The sequence below is a fragment of the Physeter macrocephalus genome, chromosome 12, assembly GCF_002837175.3.
Source record: "Physeter macrocephalus isolate SW-GA chromosome 12, ASM283717v5, whole genome shotgun sequence".
Taxonomy (NCBI): domain Eukaryota; kingdom Metazoa; phylum Chordata; class Mammalia; order Artiodactyla; family Physeteridae; genus Physeter; species Physeter macrocephalus.
Window position 1 is genome coordinate 64,572,991 of NC_041225.1, and position 17,754 is coordinate 64,590,744.

Consider the following 17,754-nt stretch of genomic DNA (forward strand, 5'->3'; position numbering starts at 1 on the left):
GTTTTCTTTTGGTATAGGCTTGCCTTTTTCAGAATGTCAAACAAATGGAATCATGCAATATGTAACTTTAACATGATATATTCGCAATTCATTCATGTTTTTGCATATATTAGTATATTCCATTGTGCCACAATTTGTTTATCCATTCACCATTTGGACATTTGGATGTTTCCAGTTAGGGCATTTGTGAATGAATCCCCTGAAAACATTCATGTATGGGTTTGTGTGTTTCCTCCCTCCCTTTCTCTTTCCCTCCCTCCCTTCCTTTTTGGTGTGGACTTAGGTTTTCTTTACTTTTGAGTAAATACCTAGGAGTGGGATTTCTAGGTCATATGATACCTGTATGCTTATAAGAAACTGCCAAACTCATTTCCAAAGTAGCTGTATTCCCACCAGCAATGTATGGTGGAATGCAGATTTCTGCTTCCAATGGGTAAGAGTTGTAGTTGCTTCATGTCCTTGCTATTTAACGCTCTCTTTAGGCGAGGAGAAGTTTATGATTTTGATGAAGTCTAATTTATTCTTTATTCCTTTTGATTTCTGCTAATGTGTCTTATCTAACCAAAGGTTGTGAAGATCATCGAATGCTTCTAAAAACTTTATGGATTTTACATTTAGGACTGTGATCCGTTTTTGAGTTAATTTTTGTGTATAGTGCAAGGTTAGGGTTTAGGTTCTTCTTTTTTGCATATGATGTTCAGTTGTTTTAGCATTATTTGTTAAAAAGACTACCCTGTCTCCATTGAGTTGCCTAAATCACATTGAGTGTTTAAAGCATGTTCACCTTTAATGAAAATCAGTTATCATATGTGTGTTGGTTTATTTCTGGACTTCCACTCTGTTTCATTAATTCATGTGTCTGTCTTTTCACTAGCACCACACTGTCTTCATTATGTCAGCTTTGTAGTAAGTCTGGACATCAGAGAGTATGAGTTTCTTAACTTTATTGTTTTTCAAAGTTATTTTGGTTATTCTAATTCTTTGCTTTTCCATATAAACATTAGAATGAGCTTGTCATTTTTTACAAAGAAAGCTGCTGGGATTCTGATATGGGTTTTGTTGGATCTGTAGATCAACAAGGGGAGAATTGACATCTTCATAATGAGTGTTCCAATTTATTGCTGCATTTTTTATTTAGGTCTTTGACTTTTATTAAAGTTTTATAGTTCTCAACATACATATATTGCACATATTCTGTTTTTATCTAAGTGTTTCATGGTTTTGGGTGCTGTCATAAATAATAATACACACCATAAAGCACAATGTTATTTATATTTTAAGCTTCATTTGCATTAATTTTTAAAATTTTCATTTTCAAAGATAGGATTATTGAGGAAAAAAACTAAAAATTTCCGTCATTCTTCAAGTACATTGCCACAATAGTTTCAAGAGGTTGTGCAATTTTTCCTGCCACCAGTACTCTGTATCAGTTTTACCACATACTTGACAGTTTACTAGCACCATTGATTTTGTCTATTGTAAAAATTTACCTTTTAACCATTTTTTACTGTACAGTTCAGTGGCATTAAGTGCAGTCACATTCTTGTGCAACTGTCCTCACCATCCATCTCCGGAACATTTTTTTTTTTCGACTGCCGGCGACGGCTGGGTATGGGCCCGACGCTCCAGCGCCATCCATTTTCAGGGCTAGTTGATTCGGCAGGTGAGTTGTTACACACTCCTTAGCGGATTCCGACTTCCATGGCCACCGTCCTGCTTGGAACATTTTTTATTTTCCCAAATTGAAATTCTATACCAATTGAACAATAACTCCCCATTCATATCTTCCCCCAGCCCCTGGCAGGTACCATTCTACTTTCTGTCTCTATGAATTTGACTATAGGTATCTCAAAGCAGGAGGTCAGATAGTATTTGTCCTTTTGTGTCCCTTTTCACTTAGCATAATGTCTCGTGTTCATCCATGTTGTAGCATATATTAGAATTTTCTTCCTTTTTATGCTTAAATAACATTCCATTGTGTATATATACCATATTTTGTTAATTCATTCATCCATCCATGAACACTTGGATTGCTTATACCTTTTGACAGTTGTGTCTAATGTACTATAAACTTGGGTATACAAATGTCTCCTTGATTCCCTGCTTTCAATTATATAGCCAGATATGGTGCTGGCTCATATGACAATTCTGTTTATAATTTTTTAAGGAACTACTATAGTGTTCCGTAGCAGCTGCACCATTTTACATTCCCACCAGCAGTGCACAATTTCTCCACATTCTCACCAACACTTATTTTCTGTTTTTTTTTTTTTCTTTGATAATAGCCATCCTAATGGGTATGAGGTGGTATCTTATTGTGGTTTGGATTTGCATTTCCCTAATGATTAGTGATACTGAACATCTTTTCATGTGCTTATTGCCATTTGTATATTTTCCTCGGAGAAATGTCTAAGTTCTTTGTGCATTTTTAAATCAAGTTTTTCATTTTGTTGTTGAGTGTAGGCGTTTTAAAATATATTCTGGATATTAACTCATCAGATATATGATTTGCAAATATTTTCTCCCATTTTGTGGGTTGCCTTTTCACTTTGTTGATAGTGTCCTTTGATGCACAAAGGTTTTAATTTTGATGAAGTCCATTTTATCTATTTTTTTTTGCCTATGCTTTTGGTATCATATCTAAGAAATTATTCCCAAATTCAGTGTCATGAAGGTTCTCCTCTATGATTTTTTTCCTAAGAGTTTTGTAGTTTTAGCTCTTACGTTTAACTTTTTAATCCATTTTGAGTTAATTTTTGTATATGCTGTAAGATAGGGGACCAACTTCATTCTTTTGCATGTGGATATCTAGTTTTCTTAGCATTTGTTGAAAAGATTGTCCTTTCCCTGTTGAATGGTCTTGTCACTTTTGTAGAAGATCATTTGACCATATATGTGAGAGTTTATTTCTGGTCTCTCTGTTCCATTGGTCTTTTGTCTGTCTTTATGCAAATTCACTGTTTTGACTACTGTAGTTTTGTAGCAAGCTTTGAAATCAGGATGAATGGCACCTCCAACTTGTATTTTCTTTTTCAAGATTGTTTTGGTTATTCAGGATCCCTTGAGATTCCATATGAATTGCAAGATGCTTTACTATTCCATTCACACCAAAAATGTCATTTGGATTTTGATAGGGATTGCATTGAATCTTAGTTGTCTTTGGGTAGTATCAACATTTTAATAATATTAACTCTTCTAATCCATAAACGTGGAATGTCTTCCCATTTATTTGTATCATTTTTAACACCTTTTGGCAATGTTTTGTAGTTTTTAGTGAACAAGTCTTTTTCCTCCTTGGTATGTTTACTCCTAAGTATTCTGTTTGGTGGTTTTGTAAATGGAATTGCTTTCTTAACTTTGTTTTCAGGTTGTTAATTGTTAGTGTATAGAAATGCAGCTGATTTTTGTATGTTGTTTTATACATTTTGCTGAATTCATTAGTTCTAACATTTTTGTGTGTGTGTGTGGAATTTTGGGGGTTTTGTACATAGAACATTATGTCATCTGCAAACAGAGCCAGTTTTACTTCTTCCTTTTTAATTCGGATGCCTTTTATTTCTTTATCTTGCTTAATTGCCCTAGCTAGGACATCTAGTTCTATGTTGAATAGAAGTGGCAAGAGTGGGCATCCATGCCTTGTTCCTGATTTTAGAGGAAAAGCTTTCAGTTTTCACCATTGAATATGCTGTTAGCTGGGAGTTTCTCATAGGTCAGTTTTATTATGTTGAGGTAATTTCTTTCTATTCCTAGTTTGAGTGTTTGTTTTTATTTTTATTTTTAAATCATGAAAGGGTGTTGAATTTTGTCAAATGCTTTTTTTGCATTAGTTTAGGTGATTGTGTCGTTTTTTCCCCTCTTCAATATGTTAATGTGTTGTATTACAATGTGTTAATGTGTTGTATTACATTGCATTTCAGGAATAAATCTCACTTGGTCATGGTGTATGATCCTTTTAATGTGCTGTTGAATTCTGTTAGTATTTTGTTGAGGATTTTTTTTTTTTTTCCGGCATGTTGTGTGGCTTGTGGGATCTTAGTTCCCTGACCAGGGACTGAACCTGGGCCCTCACAGTGAGAGTGTGAAGTCCTAGCCACTGGACTGCCAGAGAATTCCCTTGTTGAGGATTTTTGAGGATTGGTGTTGTGTTAATTCTTCTTTGAATGTTTGGTAGAATTCTTTATTGAAGCCATCTGGTCCTGGGCATTTCTTTGTTGAGAGGTTTTTGATGACGAATTGAATCTCATTACTGGTTATAAGTCTACTAATATTTTCTCTTTCTTCATGATTCAGTCTTGGTAGGTTTTGTATTTTTAGGAATTAGTTCATTTCATCTAGGTTATCCAATTTGTTGGCATACAGTTAGTCTTATAATTCTTTTTATTCCTGTAAAATCACTAGTAAAGTTTCTTTATTTCTGATTTTAGTTATTTGAGTCTTCTCTTTTTTTCTTCATCAATCGAGCCAAAGGTTTATAAATTTTATTGATCTTTTTGAAGAACCAATTCTTGGTTTTGTTTAGTTTCTCTGTTGTTTTTCTATTCTTTACTTTATCTCTGCCCTAATTGCTATTATTTCCTTCCTTCTGCTAGCTTTGGCTTTATTTGTTTTCCTTCTAGTTCCTTAAGGTTGTCAATTTGAGATCTTTCTCCTTTTTTAATATGTGCATTTACAGCTATAAATTTCTCTCTTAGCACTTCTTTTGCAGAATCCCATATGTTTTGGTATGCTGTGTTTTCCTTTTCATTTGTCTCGAGATATTTTTTTTATCTTTTGACAAAAGATTTTGGTTTTTTTTATTTCTTCTTTGACCCATTGATTTTTTTTTTTTGAGACTGCCGTTTAACTACTACATCTTGTGGATTTTCCAGTTTTCCTTCTGCTATTAATTTCTGGTTTCATTCCATTGTGTTCAGAAAAGATACTTTGTATGATTTCAGTCTTTTAAAAACTAAGATTTGTTTTGTGGCCTAATTTATGGCCTATCCTGGAGAACGTTCTGTGTGTACTTGAGAAAAATGTGTATCCTGCTATTTTGCATGTTTTGTATATGTTTGTTAGGTACAGTTAGTCTGTCATGCTCAAGTTCTTTTTTTTTTTGTTCTTTGTTTTTTGCGGTACGCGGGCCTCTCACTGTTGTGACCTCTCCCGTTGCAAAGCAGGGGAGCAACCAGGGAAGCCCATGCTCAAGTTCTTTATTTCCTTATTGATATTGTGTCTGGTGGTTCTATTCATTATTGAAAGTGAAGTATTAAAGTTTCCTACTATTACTGCAGAGCTGTTTCTCCCTTTTTGTTGCATATATTTAGGAGCTCTGATGTTTGGTGCATATATATTTGTAATTGTTATATCTTCTTGGTGAATTGATTCTTTTATCATTATGTAATTTTTTTTGTTTCTTGTAACAGTGTTTGAATTAAAGTCTATTTTGTCTGTTATTAGCATAGTTTCCCCAACTCTTGTGGTTACTATTTGCATGGAATATCTTTTTCCATCATTTTACTTTCAACCTGTGTGTCCTTAGACCTAAGGTGAGTCTCTTGTAGACAGCATGTAACTGGATACTGTTTATCCATTTTGCCAATCTGTCTCTTTTGGTTGGGGAGTTTAATCCATTTAAATTTAAAGTAATTACTAATAGGGGAGAGGTTACTCTTGCTATTTTGTTTTCTGTGTGTCTTTTAGCTTTTTTGTCTCTCATTTCCTCCCTTATTACATTCTTTTGTGTGTAGTTTTTTGTAATGACACATTTTGATTGTTTTCTCATTTCCTTTTGTGTGTTCTCTATAGGTATTTTCTTTGTGGTTATCATGGAGATTACTTACAGCATCTTAAAGTTGTAACAATCTATTTTGAACTGATACCAACTCACCTTTAATTTCATATAAAAACTCTGCTTCTTTTCAGCTCTCCCCTCCCCCATTTACATTACTGATGTCCCAAATTATGTCTTTATATATTGTGTACTCCTTGATATAGATATATAATTATAATTTTTTAATGCTCTTATCTCTTAAATCTCATAGAGGAATAAAAAGTAGAGTTAACAGACCAAAATTATGATAATACTGGTTTTTATATTTGTCATTGTATTTATCTTTACTGGAGAACTTTATATTTTTGTGTGGCTTCAGATTACTGTCTAGCTTCCTTTCATGTTGATTTAAAGGACTCCCTTTAGTATTTATTGTAGGGTAGACCTAGTAGTAATAAACTCCTTCAGCTTTTATCTGGAAATGCCTTATTTTCAGGACCATTTCCCAGATATAGAATTCCCAGTTCAGTCTTTTCTTTCAGCACTTTATTATTTTTTCTTTTTCTTTGGCCACACCACACGGCATGTGAGATCCTAGTTCCCTGACCAGGGATCGAACCCATGCTCCCTGCATTGGAAGCGTGGAATCTTAACCACTGGACCACCAAGGAAGTCCCTCAGCACTTTAAATATATGTCATATCACTGCCTTTTTGTTTTCAAAGTTTCTGGTGAGAAATCTGCTTGTTATCTTACCGAGGATCCCTTGTATGTGATGAGTTGCTTTTCTCTTGCTGCTTTAAATAGTGCTGTTATTAAATTTCAGTTTCCAATTGTTTATTGCTACTATAGAGCCATACAATTTTTGTAAATTGCCTTACGTCAGTCTGAATGTTTATGTAACCCTCAAATTAATATGTTGAAATCCTAACCCCCAAAAGGTGATTGTAATTAGGAGGTGGGGCCTTTGGGAGGCGATTAGGTCATGAGGATGGAGTCTTCAATTAATGGGATTAGTTACCTTATAAGAGACCCCACAGGGCTCCCTAGCCTCTTTGCCATATGAGGACACAGTGAGAAGCCATCATCTGTGAACCAGAAAGTGGGCTCTACCAGATACCAAATCTGCTGGTGCCTTGATCTTGGGCTTCTCAGTCTCCAGAATTGTGAAAAATAAATTTCCATTGTTAATAAGCTACCTAGTTTATGATATTTTGTTATAGCAGCCCAAATGATCTAAAACAGTTTCCTTATCCTTTTAATGTTTTCGGGATCTATGGTGACACCCTATCCTTAATTAGTAATATTACTTGTTTCCTTTCTCTTTTTGTCAGTCTGGCTACGTTTTTTCATTTTTATTCATCTTTTCAAGGAATGAACTTTTGGTCTAATTGACTTTTTCTGTTCTCAGTTTCATGTATTTTTCTTTTTATCTTTATTATTTCCTTATTTGCTATGAGCTTAATTTGGTCTTCTCTTTCTTAGTTTCTTAAGGTGGAATTTTAGGCCACTGATTGAGACTTGCTTTTTTTCTTATATAGTCATGTAATGCTATAAATTCCCTCTAGGCACTGCTTTAGCTACATCTCAGGTTTTGAAATGTAATGTTTTTGTTTGCATTCAGTTAAAATTATGTTTTAATTTCCCTTGTGACTTCTTCTTTGACCCATGCATATTTAAAAATATGTTTAATTTGTAAATATTTGAGGATTTTCCAGATTTTTCTGTTACTGATTTCTGGTTTCATTCCTTTGTGCTAAGAGAACATACTTTGTGTGTGTTAAATTTGCCAAGATTTGTTTTATGATCCAGAATATGGTCCATCTTGGTGAACATTCTGTGTGCTCTTGAAAAGAATGTGCATTTGGCTATTTGGGGGTAGAGTATTCTATAAATGCCAATTAGGTTATGTTGGTTGATTGTGTTGTTCAGTTCTTCTACATTCTTACTGAATTTCAGTCTGCTTTTTTTATTGATTAGTAAGAAGAAGAATGTTAAATTCTCCAACTATGTTTGTGGATTTGTCTGTTAATCTTTTCAGTTCTGTCAGTTTTGATTTATATTTGTCCTTTTGCGTTTGGCTTATTCTAGTTAGTACCGTCCTTTGTATTTTTTATTTATCCATTAAGCATGATGTCACTTGTCCTTTCTACTTCACTGAATTATTGTTTAAAATAAAATAGTTAAAACCTAAGAGGTATATAAATTTAAGATAGTATGTATAAAAACTGGTAAATATTATCTGACAACAGTCAACTGATTTACTGTCTATGTATGACCGTAAGTGGGTTTACTTTATTTACAATTTAAAAGTTATTCCCATCTTATATAGAAATGCTAGGGTGTTCTAAAATTCAAAATTAGGGAATATCATCTGACAGGGAAGAAATATGTTTTCAGAGGCCACTTGTGAACTGTTTAAGTAATTTTATATTTTGTGTTATCCAATGTTTTATACACCTTGTTTGACAGGAAAAAACTTTATTGCATTTATTTCTCTTTTTAGGATTCTAATTCTCAGATGGATTTCAGCATTCAGGTAACTGATGATGATATTAATGAGATAATTCAAATAGATGGAACTGGAGATACATCTTCCAGTGATGAAATAGGAAGTACAAGAGATGTAGATGAGAACAAATTTCTAGGAATTACTGATGCAGGAGACCTGAAGGTACTTGAAGAAGCCAGCAGTATATCAAATGAAGATTCAACGGCCAACAGTAGTGATAATGAAGACCCTCAAGTAGACCTTGTGGAAGAGGTAAGGATTATTTTTGAGCTGAAACTTTTTAAAATTTATAGCATTTGTACTTTAATATACTTTGGAACCAAGAGGAATAACAAGGTTAATCCTGTCTTTTGTCTTTAAAATGAGACTTATTTGTATCTAGTATTTAAACTTTTAATCGTAAACTGTAATTTAACTCAGTATTAAGTATTTAGGAATCAGCTACTATATTTGTTGGTCTTAACTAGAGGTAGTGAGAGGTTTAAGGGATGGGAGTGGAGGTAAAGAAGGCAGCCAGGGTAGAAGCATATCATATCTGCTCTAATCCTAATAAATGCCATGAAATCTTTGTGGAATGTGATAATTAAGAAGCATGTAAGTGGTATTAATTATCGTTTATGGTGCCGTACATATGTGCCAGGTACCATACTAAATCTTACTGCCTTTTGTTATTTAACATTACCGCTGCCTTATGGGTCTTATGGGTTTTATTACTGTCCTCATTTTGAAGATGAGAAAACTGAGATACCAGGAGTTTTAGTAACTTGCCAAAGGTCAGTCTTGGTTATTGAGTGACTAAGCTGGGATTCAAACTCAGGCTGTTTGACTTTTAAATACAATACTATTCTGTGTCCTTGGAGGGACAGAATATGTCCCTCTGTCTTTAAAAAATTCAAAGCATCATGAAATTCATTAATGTGAGTATCTTTCATCTTTAGGACCCTTTAAATTCTGGGGATGATGTTAGTGAGCAGGATGTGCTGGACCTGTTTGACACAGATAATGTAATTGTCTGTCAGTATGAAAAGGTACTGTATTCACCTTTTAGACTTTGGGTTTATTAATTGCATTTATAGTAGAAAATAAGCAAAATGATGGGAAATATGATCAGTTACTGTTCAGTTAAATTAATCTCAAAATAGCTAATTAATTCTATAAATTTGGGAGAGTATTTTGGGTCTAACACTGTGCTGTGTGGTCTTGGTGATACCAAAAAAGTGATAGTCCTTGTCTTATGGAGGTGACAGTCTTACTGAAGCAAGGTGTTTCTGTATGGAATAATGGAATGGCATACAATAAGATAGTAGGTAAATCAAAAGCTAAAATACGTGACAGGTAAATCAAATACTAAAATACATGGCATATAAATCAAATGCTAAGATGAGTGGCATGTAAATCAAATGCTACGATAAGTGGCACAGACAGTAAGTCCTAAAAGGGGCTAGGAAATGCAAGAAATCATTTGTAGTTGGAGTTCTCCACAAATCCTTCATGGGTGATGTGGGGCTTTGAAATAGGTCTTGATTGATTTGTAGGATATAGATAAGCGTGAAGAGTAGGCATTCAGAGTAGAATAGCCTAATAAAAGGCAGAGAAATGAATGCATGTAGAATTTATAAGGACAGTGAAGAGACAGCTCTGCCTTGAATGAGGTGTTTTCTTTTGAATGTGTTAGGAAATGAGGCTGGGTGGTGGACAGAGGTGGGAGCAGATTGGAAAATCCAGAATCCTGGTAGGGGAAATTCAAACATGATTTGATGGACATTAACCTTATGAGGATGATATTGAGAAAATTATAATTGGGTTTAAAAACTGGCATTGTTTGCTAATTTGGAAGAGGCAAATAGTAAGAAGAACAGGGATAGTACATAAAGTAACAGAGCCCAGACTAAGGATGGCAGCATAGAACATGGAAGAGTTAGAGATTATGGTGGAAGAATCATTGGACTTCCAATACTATGTTGAAGAGAAGTGGTGAGAGTGGGCATTCTTGTCTTGTTCCAGATTTTAGTGGGAAGGCTTTTAGCTTTTCACCTTTGAGTATTATATTGGCTGTGGGTTTGTCATAAATTGCTTTTATTATGTTGAGATATGTTACCTCTATACCACTTTCCTAAGGGTTTTTATCATGAATGGGTGTTGAATTTTACCAGATGCTTTTTCTGCATCTATTGAGGTGATCATGTGGTTTTTGTCCTTTTTTTTGTTGATGGGGTGTATCACATTGATTGATTTGTGAATGTTGAACCATCCTTGTGACCCTGGCATGAATCCAGCTTGGTCATGGTATATGACCTTTTTTATGTGTTGTTGGATTCAGTTTGCTAATATTTTGTTGAGAATTTTTGCATCTAGATTCATCAAAGATATTGGCCTGTAATTTTCTTTTTTGGTAGTTGTCTTTGTCTGGTTTTGGTATCAGGGTGATTGTGGCTTCATGAAATGTTTTTGGGAGAGTTCTTTCCTCTTTAATCTTTTGGAAGAGTTTGAGAAGGATTGGTATAAGTTCTTCTTTGTATGTTTGGTAGAATATACACTGAGGAAAAGACAGTCTCTTCAGCAGGTGGTGTTGGGAAAGTTGGACAGCCACATGTAAATCAATGAAGTTAGAACACACCCTCACACCATACACAAAAATAAACTCAAAATGGCTCAAAGGCCTAAATATAAGACAAGACACCATAAAACTCCTAGAAGAGAACATAAGCAAAACATTCTCTGACATAAATTGTACCAATGTTTTCTTAGGTCAGTCTCCCAAGGCAATAGAAATAAAAGCAAAAATAATCAAACTTACAAGCTTTTGCACAGCAAAGGAAACCGTAAGTAAAACGAAAAGATAAACAAAAAGGCCCTACTTTATAGCACAGGGAACTATATTCAATATCCTGTGATAAACCATAATGGAAAAGAATTTTTAAAAAAAGAATGTCTGTATGTATATAACTGAGTCACTTTGCTATACAGCAGAGATTGGCACAACATTGTAAGTCAACTATACTTCAATTAAAAATAATAAAATTAAGTAAAAAAAAAATAAACGAAAAGACAACCTACAGACTGGGAGAAGATATTTGCAAATGATGTGACTGACAAGGGCTTAATTTCCAAAATATACAAACAGTTCATACAACTCAACAACAAAAAAACAAACAAGCCAATCCAAAAGTGGGCAGAAGACCTAAATAGACACTTCTCCAAAGAAGATATGCAGATGGCCAATAGACATGTGAAAAGATGCTCAACACTGCTAATTATTAGAGAAATGCAAATCAAAACTACAGTGAGGTACCACCTCACACCGATCAGAATGGCCATCATTAAAAAGTCTACAAATAACAAATGCTGGAGAAGGTGTGGAGAAAAGGGAACCCTCCTACACTGTTGGTGGGAATGTAAATTGGTGCAGCCACTATGGAAAACAGTATGGAAGTTCCTCAAAAAACGACAAATAAAGTTGCCATATAATCCAGCAATCCCACTCCTGGGCATATACCCAGACAAAACTATAATTCAAAAAGATACATGCACCCCCCTATGTTCATAGCAGCACTATTTACCATTGCCAAGACATGGAAACAACCTAAATGTCCATCGACAGATGAATGGATAAAGAAGATATGGTATGTATGTATATATATATATATATATATATATATATATATACACAGTGGAATATTACTCAGCCATAAAAAAGAATGAAATAATGCCGCTTGCAGCAACATGGATGGACCTAGAGATTATCATACTAAGTGAAGTAAGTCAGAAAGAGAAAGAAATACCATATGATATCACTTATATGTGGAATCTAAAATATGACACAAATCAATATATCTATGAAATGAAAATAGACTCACAGTTACAGAGAACAGACTTGTGGTTGACAAGGGGGAGGGGGAGTAGGGGAGGGAAGGATTGGGAGTTTGCGGTTATATATATAATATATATATTATAATAATATAATATTATACAACAAGATCCTATTGTATAGCACAGGGAACCATATTCAATATCCTGTGACAAACCATAATGGAAAAGAATATGAAAAAGAATATATGTGTGTGTGTGTGTGTGTGTGTGTGTGTATAACTGAGTCACTTTGCTGTACAGAAGAAATGAACACAACATTGTAGATCAACTATACTTCAATAAAATTAAAAAAGTATCATTGGTACTTGGTGATTAGTTGGTCATGAGAGAATGATTGACAAGGGAGAGTTAAAGGTGTCTATCAGGTTTCAAGCCTAAAAATTAGGTTAGTAGCAATTGAACTTTAGCAACTAAAATATAATACAGCTTAAATTTGATTTTAAACACTATAACTGTGATTATATAGTAGAATGGTCAGTTTTGTGTTCTTATTCATATTTACATTTTTTAGCAGCTTTGAGATATAATTCACATACTGTACACTTCACCTATTTAAAGTGTGCAACTCAGTGGTTTTAGTATATTTATGGATATTTGTAACCATTAACACAGTCAATTTTAGAAAATTTTTATCACCTCAGAAAGAAAGCCCATACCCTTTAGTTCTTACTTCCATATTGCCCCCTTTCTCCCATCCCCAGTAGTAAGGAACTGCTAATGTACTTTCCATCATTGTAGATTTCCCTTTTCTGGAGTTTCATATGAAAGGAATCATATAATATGTGGTCTTTTATGACTGGTTTCATTTATTTCACACAGTGTTTCAAGATTCATCCATATTATAGCTTGTAACAGTTCTTCATTCCTTTTTATTGATGAATACTAGTCCATTGAATGGATATACGACATTTTGTTTATCCATTCATCTGTTGAGTGATATTTGAGTTGTTTCCACCTTTTGGCTATTATGAAGAATTCTGCTATAAGTATTCATGTACAATTTTTTTGTGAATATATATTTTCATTTCTCTTGGTAAATACCTAGGAGTGGAATTCCTGGGTCATATGGTAATAATTTGAGGCACTGCCAGACTGTTTTCCAGGGTGGCTGTACCATTTTTCATTCCCATCAGCAGTGTATGATGGTTTAGATTGCTTTACATTCTCACTAACACTTGTTAACTGACTTTTTGATTCTAGCCATCCTAGTGGGTATGAAGTGGTATCTCGTGGTTTTGATTCTCATTTCCCTGATGACTAATTCATATTTACATCTTTGACTTTTTTTCAGTAACAATTTCAGTATACTCAGGGGAGATGGAGGATGGTACTTTGAATTGCTGTAAAAAATGAATCCTTTTCTCTAAAAATAAGACAATTTTCTCTCCTGTAACATTTTGTATAGATAGAAAATGGCAATTTAGATGCTGGTAAACATAAGCATAAGAAGGAATAGGTAATAGAAAAGGGACTGGTCTTGGTTTGAAAGTTCTTTTAGAGTCTTATAAACAGTGTATTGTGTTCTATAAACAGTGTATTGCACTGTATAGACACTAGATTATATATGCATTCCATAGAGTCACAAATAATTTTCTAGACTATTATGGATGTAGTATTCTTTGTGGTACTGCATTGTGGGAAATAGCTTGTAATTAATTAACATTGAATTAATAGAATTTAGTATTTTAGTGATGTTAAGGAGGAGTAGGTTGTAGTTTTGGATGTGATGTCCAGGGGAGGCCTTACTGAGAACGTGATTGGGTAAAGATCAAAAGGAGGTAAGAGAGGGGACTTCCTTGGTGGCGCAGTGGTTAAGACTCCGTGCTCCCAGTGCAGGGGGCCCGGGTTTGATCCCTGGTCAGGGAACTAGATCCCACATGCATGCCGCAACTAAGAGGTCACGTGCCACAACTAAGGAGCTGGCAAGCTGCAACTAATGAGCCTGCCTGCCACAACTAAGACCTGGTGCAACCAAATAAGTAAATTAAAAAAAATTTTTTTTAAAAAGGAGGTAGGAGAATGAACCATCAGGATATTTGGATGTAATCATTTCAGACAGAGGGAACAGTAAATAATACATAAGTCCTGAGGTAGAAGAATACCTGTGTGCTCAGGGAACAATGAGGAGAGCAGAGCAGTAAGTGAAGGGAAGAGCGGGATCTTATAGTCCATTTTAAGGACCTTATTTTTTGGATGAGAAGTCATTGGAGAGTTTTGAGCATAGAAATGATATCTGGTTTATGTTTTTAATAGGGCCATAGTAAAAGTATACCGGCTACCATGTTTAGAGTAGACTAAGAGGAAGACAAGGGTGAAAATAGGGAAACTAGTCATGGGACATATTAATCCAGGTGAGAGGATGGTGGCTTAGACAAGAGTAATAGTAGTGGAGGTGGTAGAAGTGGTTGGAATATGCTTTGTAGGTAGAACTAACATTTACTGATGGATCTGGATATGAGGTGTGAGTAGGAGGTGTAAGGATTGTGTCCAAGATTTCTGGCCTGAATGAGAAGAATGAGTGGCCATTCCTCACTGAGATGGGGAAGACTGTGAGGTTTGGGGGAGAGTATATTAGTGTCCTTGTTTTAAACTTGATTGAGATGTTTATTGGACATTTATGAGGAGGTGCTGAAGCAGTTGAATGAGACTCTGGAGTTTAAGGGAGAGGTGTGAGCTAGAGATAAAATTTTGGGGAGTCATCAGCATATAGATGATGTTTAAAGCCATGAGATTAGATAAGATCACCAAGAGAGTGAATATAAACAGAAAGAAGAGTCCTGGTACACTCTAAAATTGAGAGGTAAGAGAGAGAAGGAGGAATCAAAGGAGTGGCCAAAGAGTCATGTGGAAAGCCAGGAATGTTCTAGAAGCCAAGTAAGGAAAATATTTCAAAGAGGATATATTGAATGGTGCCAGTAGATCAAGTATTTTTAAATTTTTTTCCTTATTATGTTATCTCTTTTGTTGCTGTCGTAAACGGGCTCTTCCTTTATATCTTCTAACTGTTGCTTATATATCAGTATTTGAAGGCAGTGCATTTCTGTTTATTAATTTTGTATCAATACTGAATTCTTATTTAGTCATTTTAAATTGATTATCTTAGGTTTTTCAGACATCCAGTCATTGCATCTGCAAATTTATTTCATCTTTTCCAATTTTTATCTCTCTAGTTCTTTCTTCTTGTCTAATTTTATTGGCTAGTACCTCTAGAGTGAAAAGTTGGTTAAGAGTGGGTATTCTTGTCTATGTCCTGACTTGAGCGGGAGTACTTTTAGGGTTTCTGCACTAAGCACTAAGTCACGGCTTTTGGGTTGAGGTAGGAGTGTGCGTGTGTGTGTATGTATGTTTGTAGGACATAGTCTTTCTTATTTTAGTTTAAAAATAAAATCTATAATGCATGAGTTTTATCAAAAGCTTTTTCAACAATATTGAAGATGATTATATTATTTGTCTCCTTAGGTCTAGTAATATAGTTTTTATACTAGTAAATTCCTAATGTTGAACCATTGTTGCATTTCTAGAATAATGTAGTCACTAGATAAAGCTACTGGGATGAGTTGTTGCCGCTGCTTCTACCGTTGTTCTTTTCCTAATTCTGGCCAGATTTTATCATCTTTGTTAAGGATTCTCTTGTCACTGTTGTGTTCCCCGAGACTTGAGATAAGTGCAAGTGAAAATTTGGAAGTCAAACTCAGAAAAGAAATTTTCCGTCGCCAGGCCATTTCCCCTACACACAAATAGAGGGTTTATCCTTTGTATTTTCTTATGCTTCACAAAATGCATCCAAATACTAGTCACAGGCTTTTCTTCCTTGATTTGACTCTTTGCAGTCAACAACTAGGTTGAATTTTTACCCTTGATTTCAGATCATATATTTCTAAATTTTTAAAATAGTCACTTGTGGTTTACCCAGAAGTAACAATGATTGTATGATTTCTTACCTCTTAAGGTAGTAGGATTTTCTAGTTTTAATTTTGTATCAGGCTGATTTACTGAATCCAAAGAATAGCTAATAGAATCTGATAGATTATAAGTTGTATTTTCAGACCTTGCTCAGTGTGTTATTGTGACTTTCTTCTTCGAAATGAAACACCACTATTTTTTCATTCCGGATAATATTAACAACATCCTCTCTTGTTTATTCCTTTGCAGGCATAGTGAACTTTTTGCTGTTCTTGAGCAATCCAGGCATGCCCCTCCTCAGGACTTCTGTTCCCTTTGTCTGGAATGCTCTCTAGTCAATATCTTCTTTTTAAGTCTTTGCTCAAATGTTACTTCACAAGTCAGGCCCACTCTGACTCTTCTATTTAAAATTGTAACCCCACCTCTGTGTTTGTGATATTCCTTTTCCAGATCTATTTTTCATAACACTTACCACCTTTTAATATTCTGTATAGTTTATGTGTTTATTAGGTTTGTTTCTCCCATCCTTACTAAAATGTAACCTCTTCAAAGACAGGAATTTTTTTCCTGTTCTAAAAAATTATATCTATATTTTCCTTTTTTAGAAAGCTAATAGATCTCCAGTGCCTAAAACAATACCTGACACATAGGAACTCAACAAATATTTGCTGAATGAATGAATAAACTATCTTGAGGAGGGTCTTATTTATAAAGAACTCCCATTTAGGGTCAGAATAATCCCATGGGATATGCAAAGAAATGTAAATGATCCTTTAACTTCTAAATTTAATTAATTTAGGCTGTTTTTCTCCCTCCAGATTCATCGAAGCAAGAACAAATGGAAATTCTATTTGAAAGATGGTGTTATGTGTTTTGGAGGGAGAGACTATGTATTTGCAAAAGCCGTTGGTGATGCAGAGTGGTAAAACTGATGAGCTCAGTACATCATTAAGATCAGTGGGACTATATCACATGTTGTTCACTGCATGGAATTTAATAAAATTATAATTCAGATGCAGATACAAATATACAGTTTTACATTTCTTTCATTTTATATTTCAAACTGTTTTAACAGGTTTTTATTTTTTAACCCCCATTGTCTACACCATTACAAAGCATAGATATATCAGGTGTGATGTAGCATGAAAAAAGCTCATATTTCTTTAATTTTGAAGTAAAATTTAAATCAGACTCCAGTTCCCCTTCATGGTGAAGTCAGTATCAATTATTAGATTTGGGGCTGGTGTTCTTCCCACCTCTCACCAAACCATGTTACAAAAGACCCTGGAGACTAACACAATATTGTAAAGCAGCTATACTCCGATTAAAAAAAAAAATCATATATGAAAAAAAAAAAGGATCCTGGAGAGTCTTATAAGTAGCAGGATATTTAAGAAGGCTTCTTTGGATCTTCAGTCTACATTTATCACCAGCAGTATGCTGATTGTGCAAGCCCAGATGGTCCTTGGAGGCAGATGCCTCAGTTGAGCCCATACTATACTTAACATGAAAATCGTTGCTGAGACCAGGATCCCTAGAGCCAAGCCTTTCTGGGTTTATCATGTGGCCAGGCCATTCTTCTTTGTACCTGCTATCTCCCTGGGGAACTGTAGGGAGTGGGTTAGGTTCCCATTCTAATTCTTGTTACTTCATACTTCTGTCCTCTTCCCTCTTTCCCTATTTTTTTTTTCTATTTTTCTTACCATGGAAGACCCCTT

At 34.6% G+C, this 17,754-nt stretch overlaps 1 protein-coding gene across 1 annotated transcript in view; it reads left to right on the plus strand.

Annotated features, from left to right (window-relative positions):
- The window catches only part of GTF2A1L (general transcription factor IIA subunit 1 like), a 69,697-nt gene extending 52,613 nt beyond the window's left edge, over positions 1 to 17,084 (plus strand). Inside the window, exons 7-9 of the mRNA XM_028496704.1 lie at positions 8,258 to 8,515; positions 9,202 to 9,291; positions 16,855 to 17,084. Coding sequence (XP_028352505.1) covers positions 8,258 to 8,515; positions 9,202 to 9,291; positions 16,855 to 16,962 — 456 coding nt within the window. The 3' untranslated portion in view covers positions 16,963 to 17,084. The remainder of the gene's footprint in view (positions 1 to 8,257; positions 8,516 to 9,201; positions 9,292 to 16,854) is intronic.
- Positions 17,085 to 17,754: the final 670 nt, after the last annotated feature.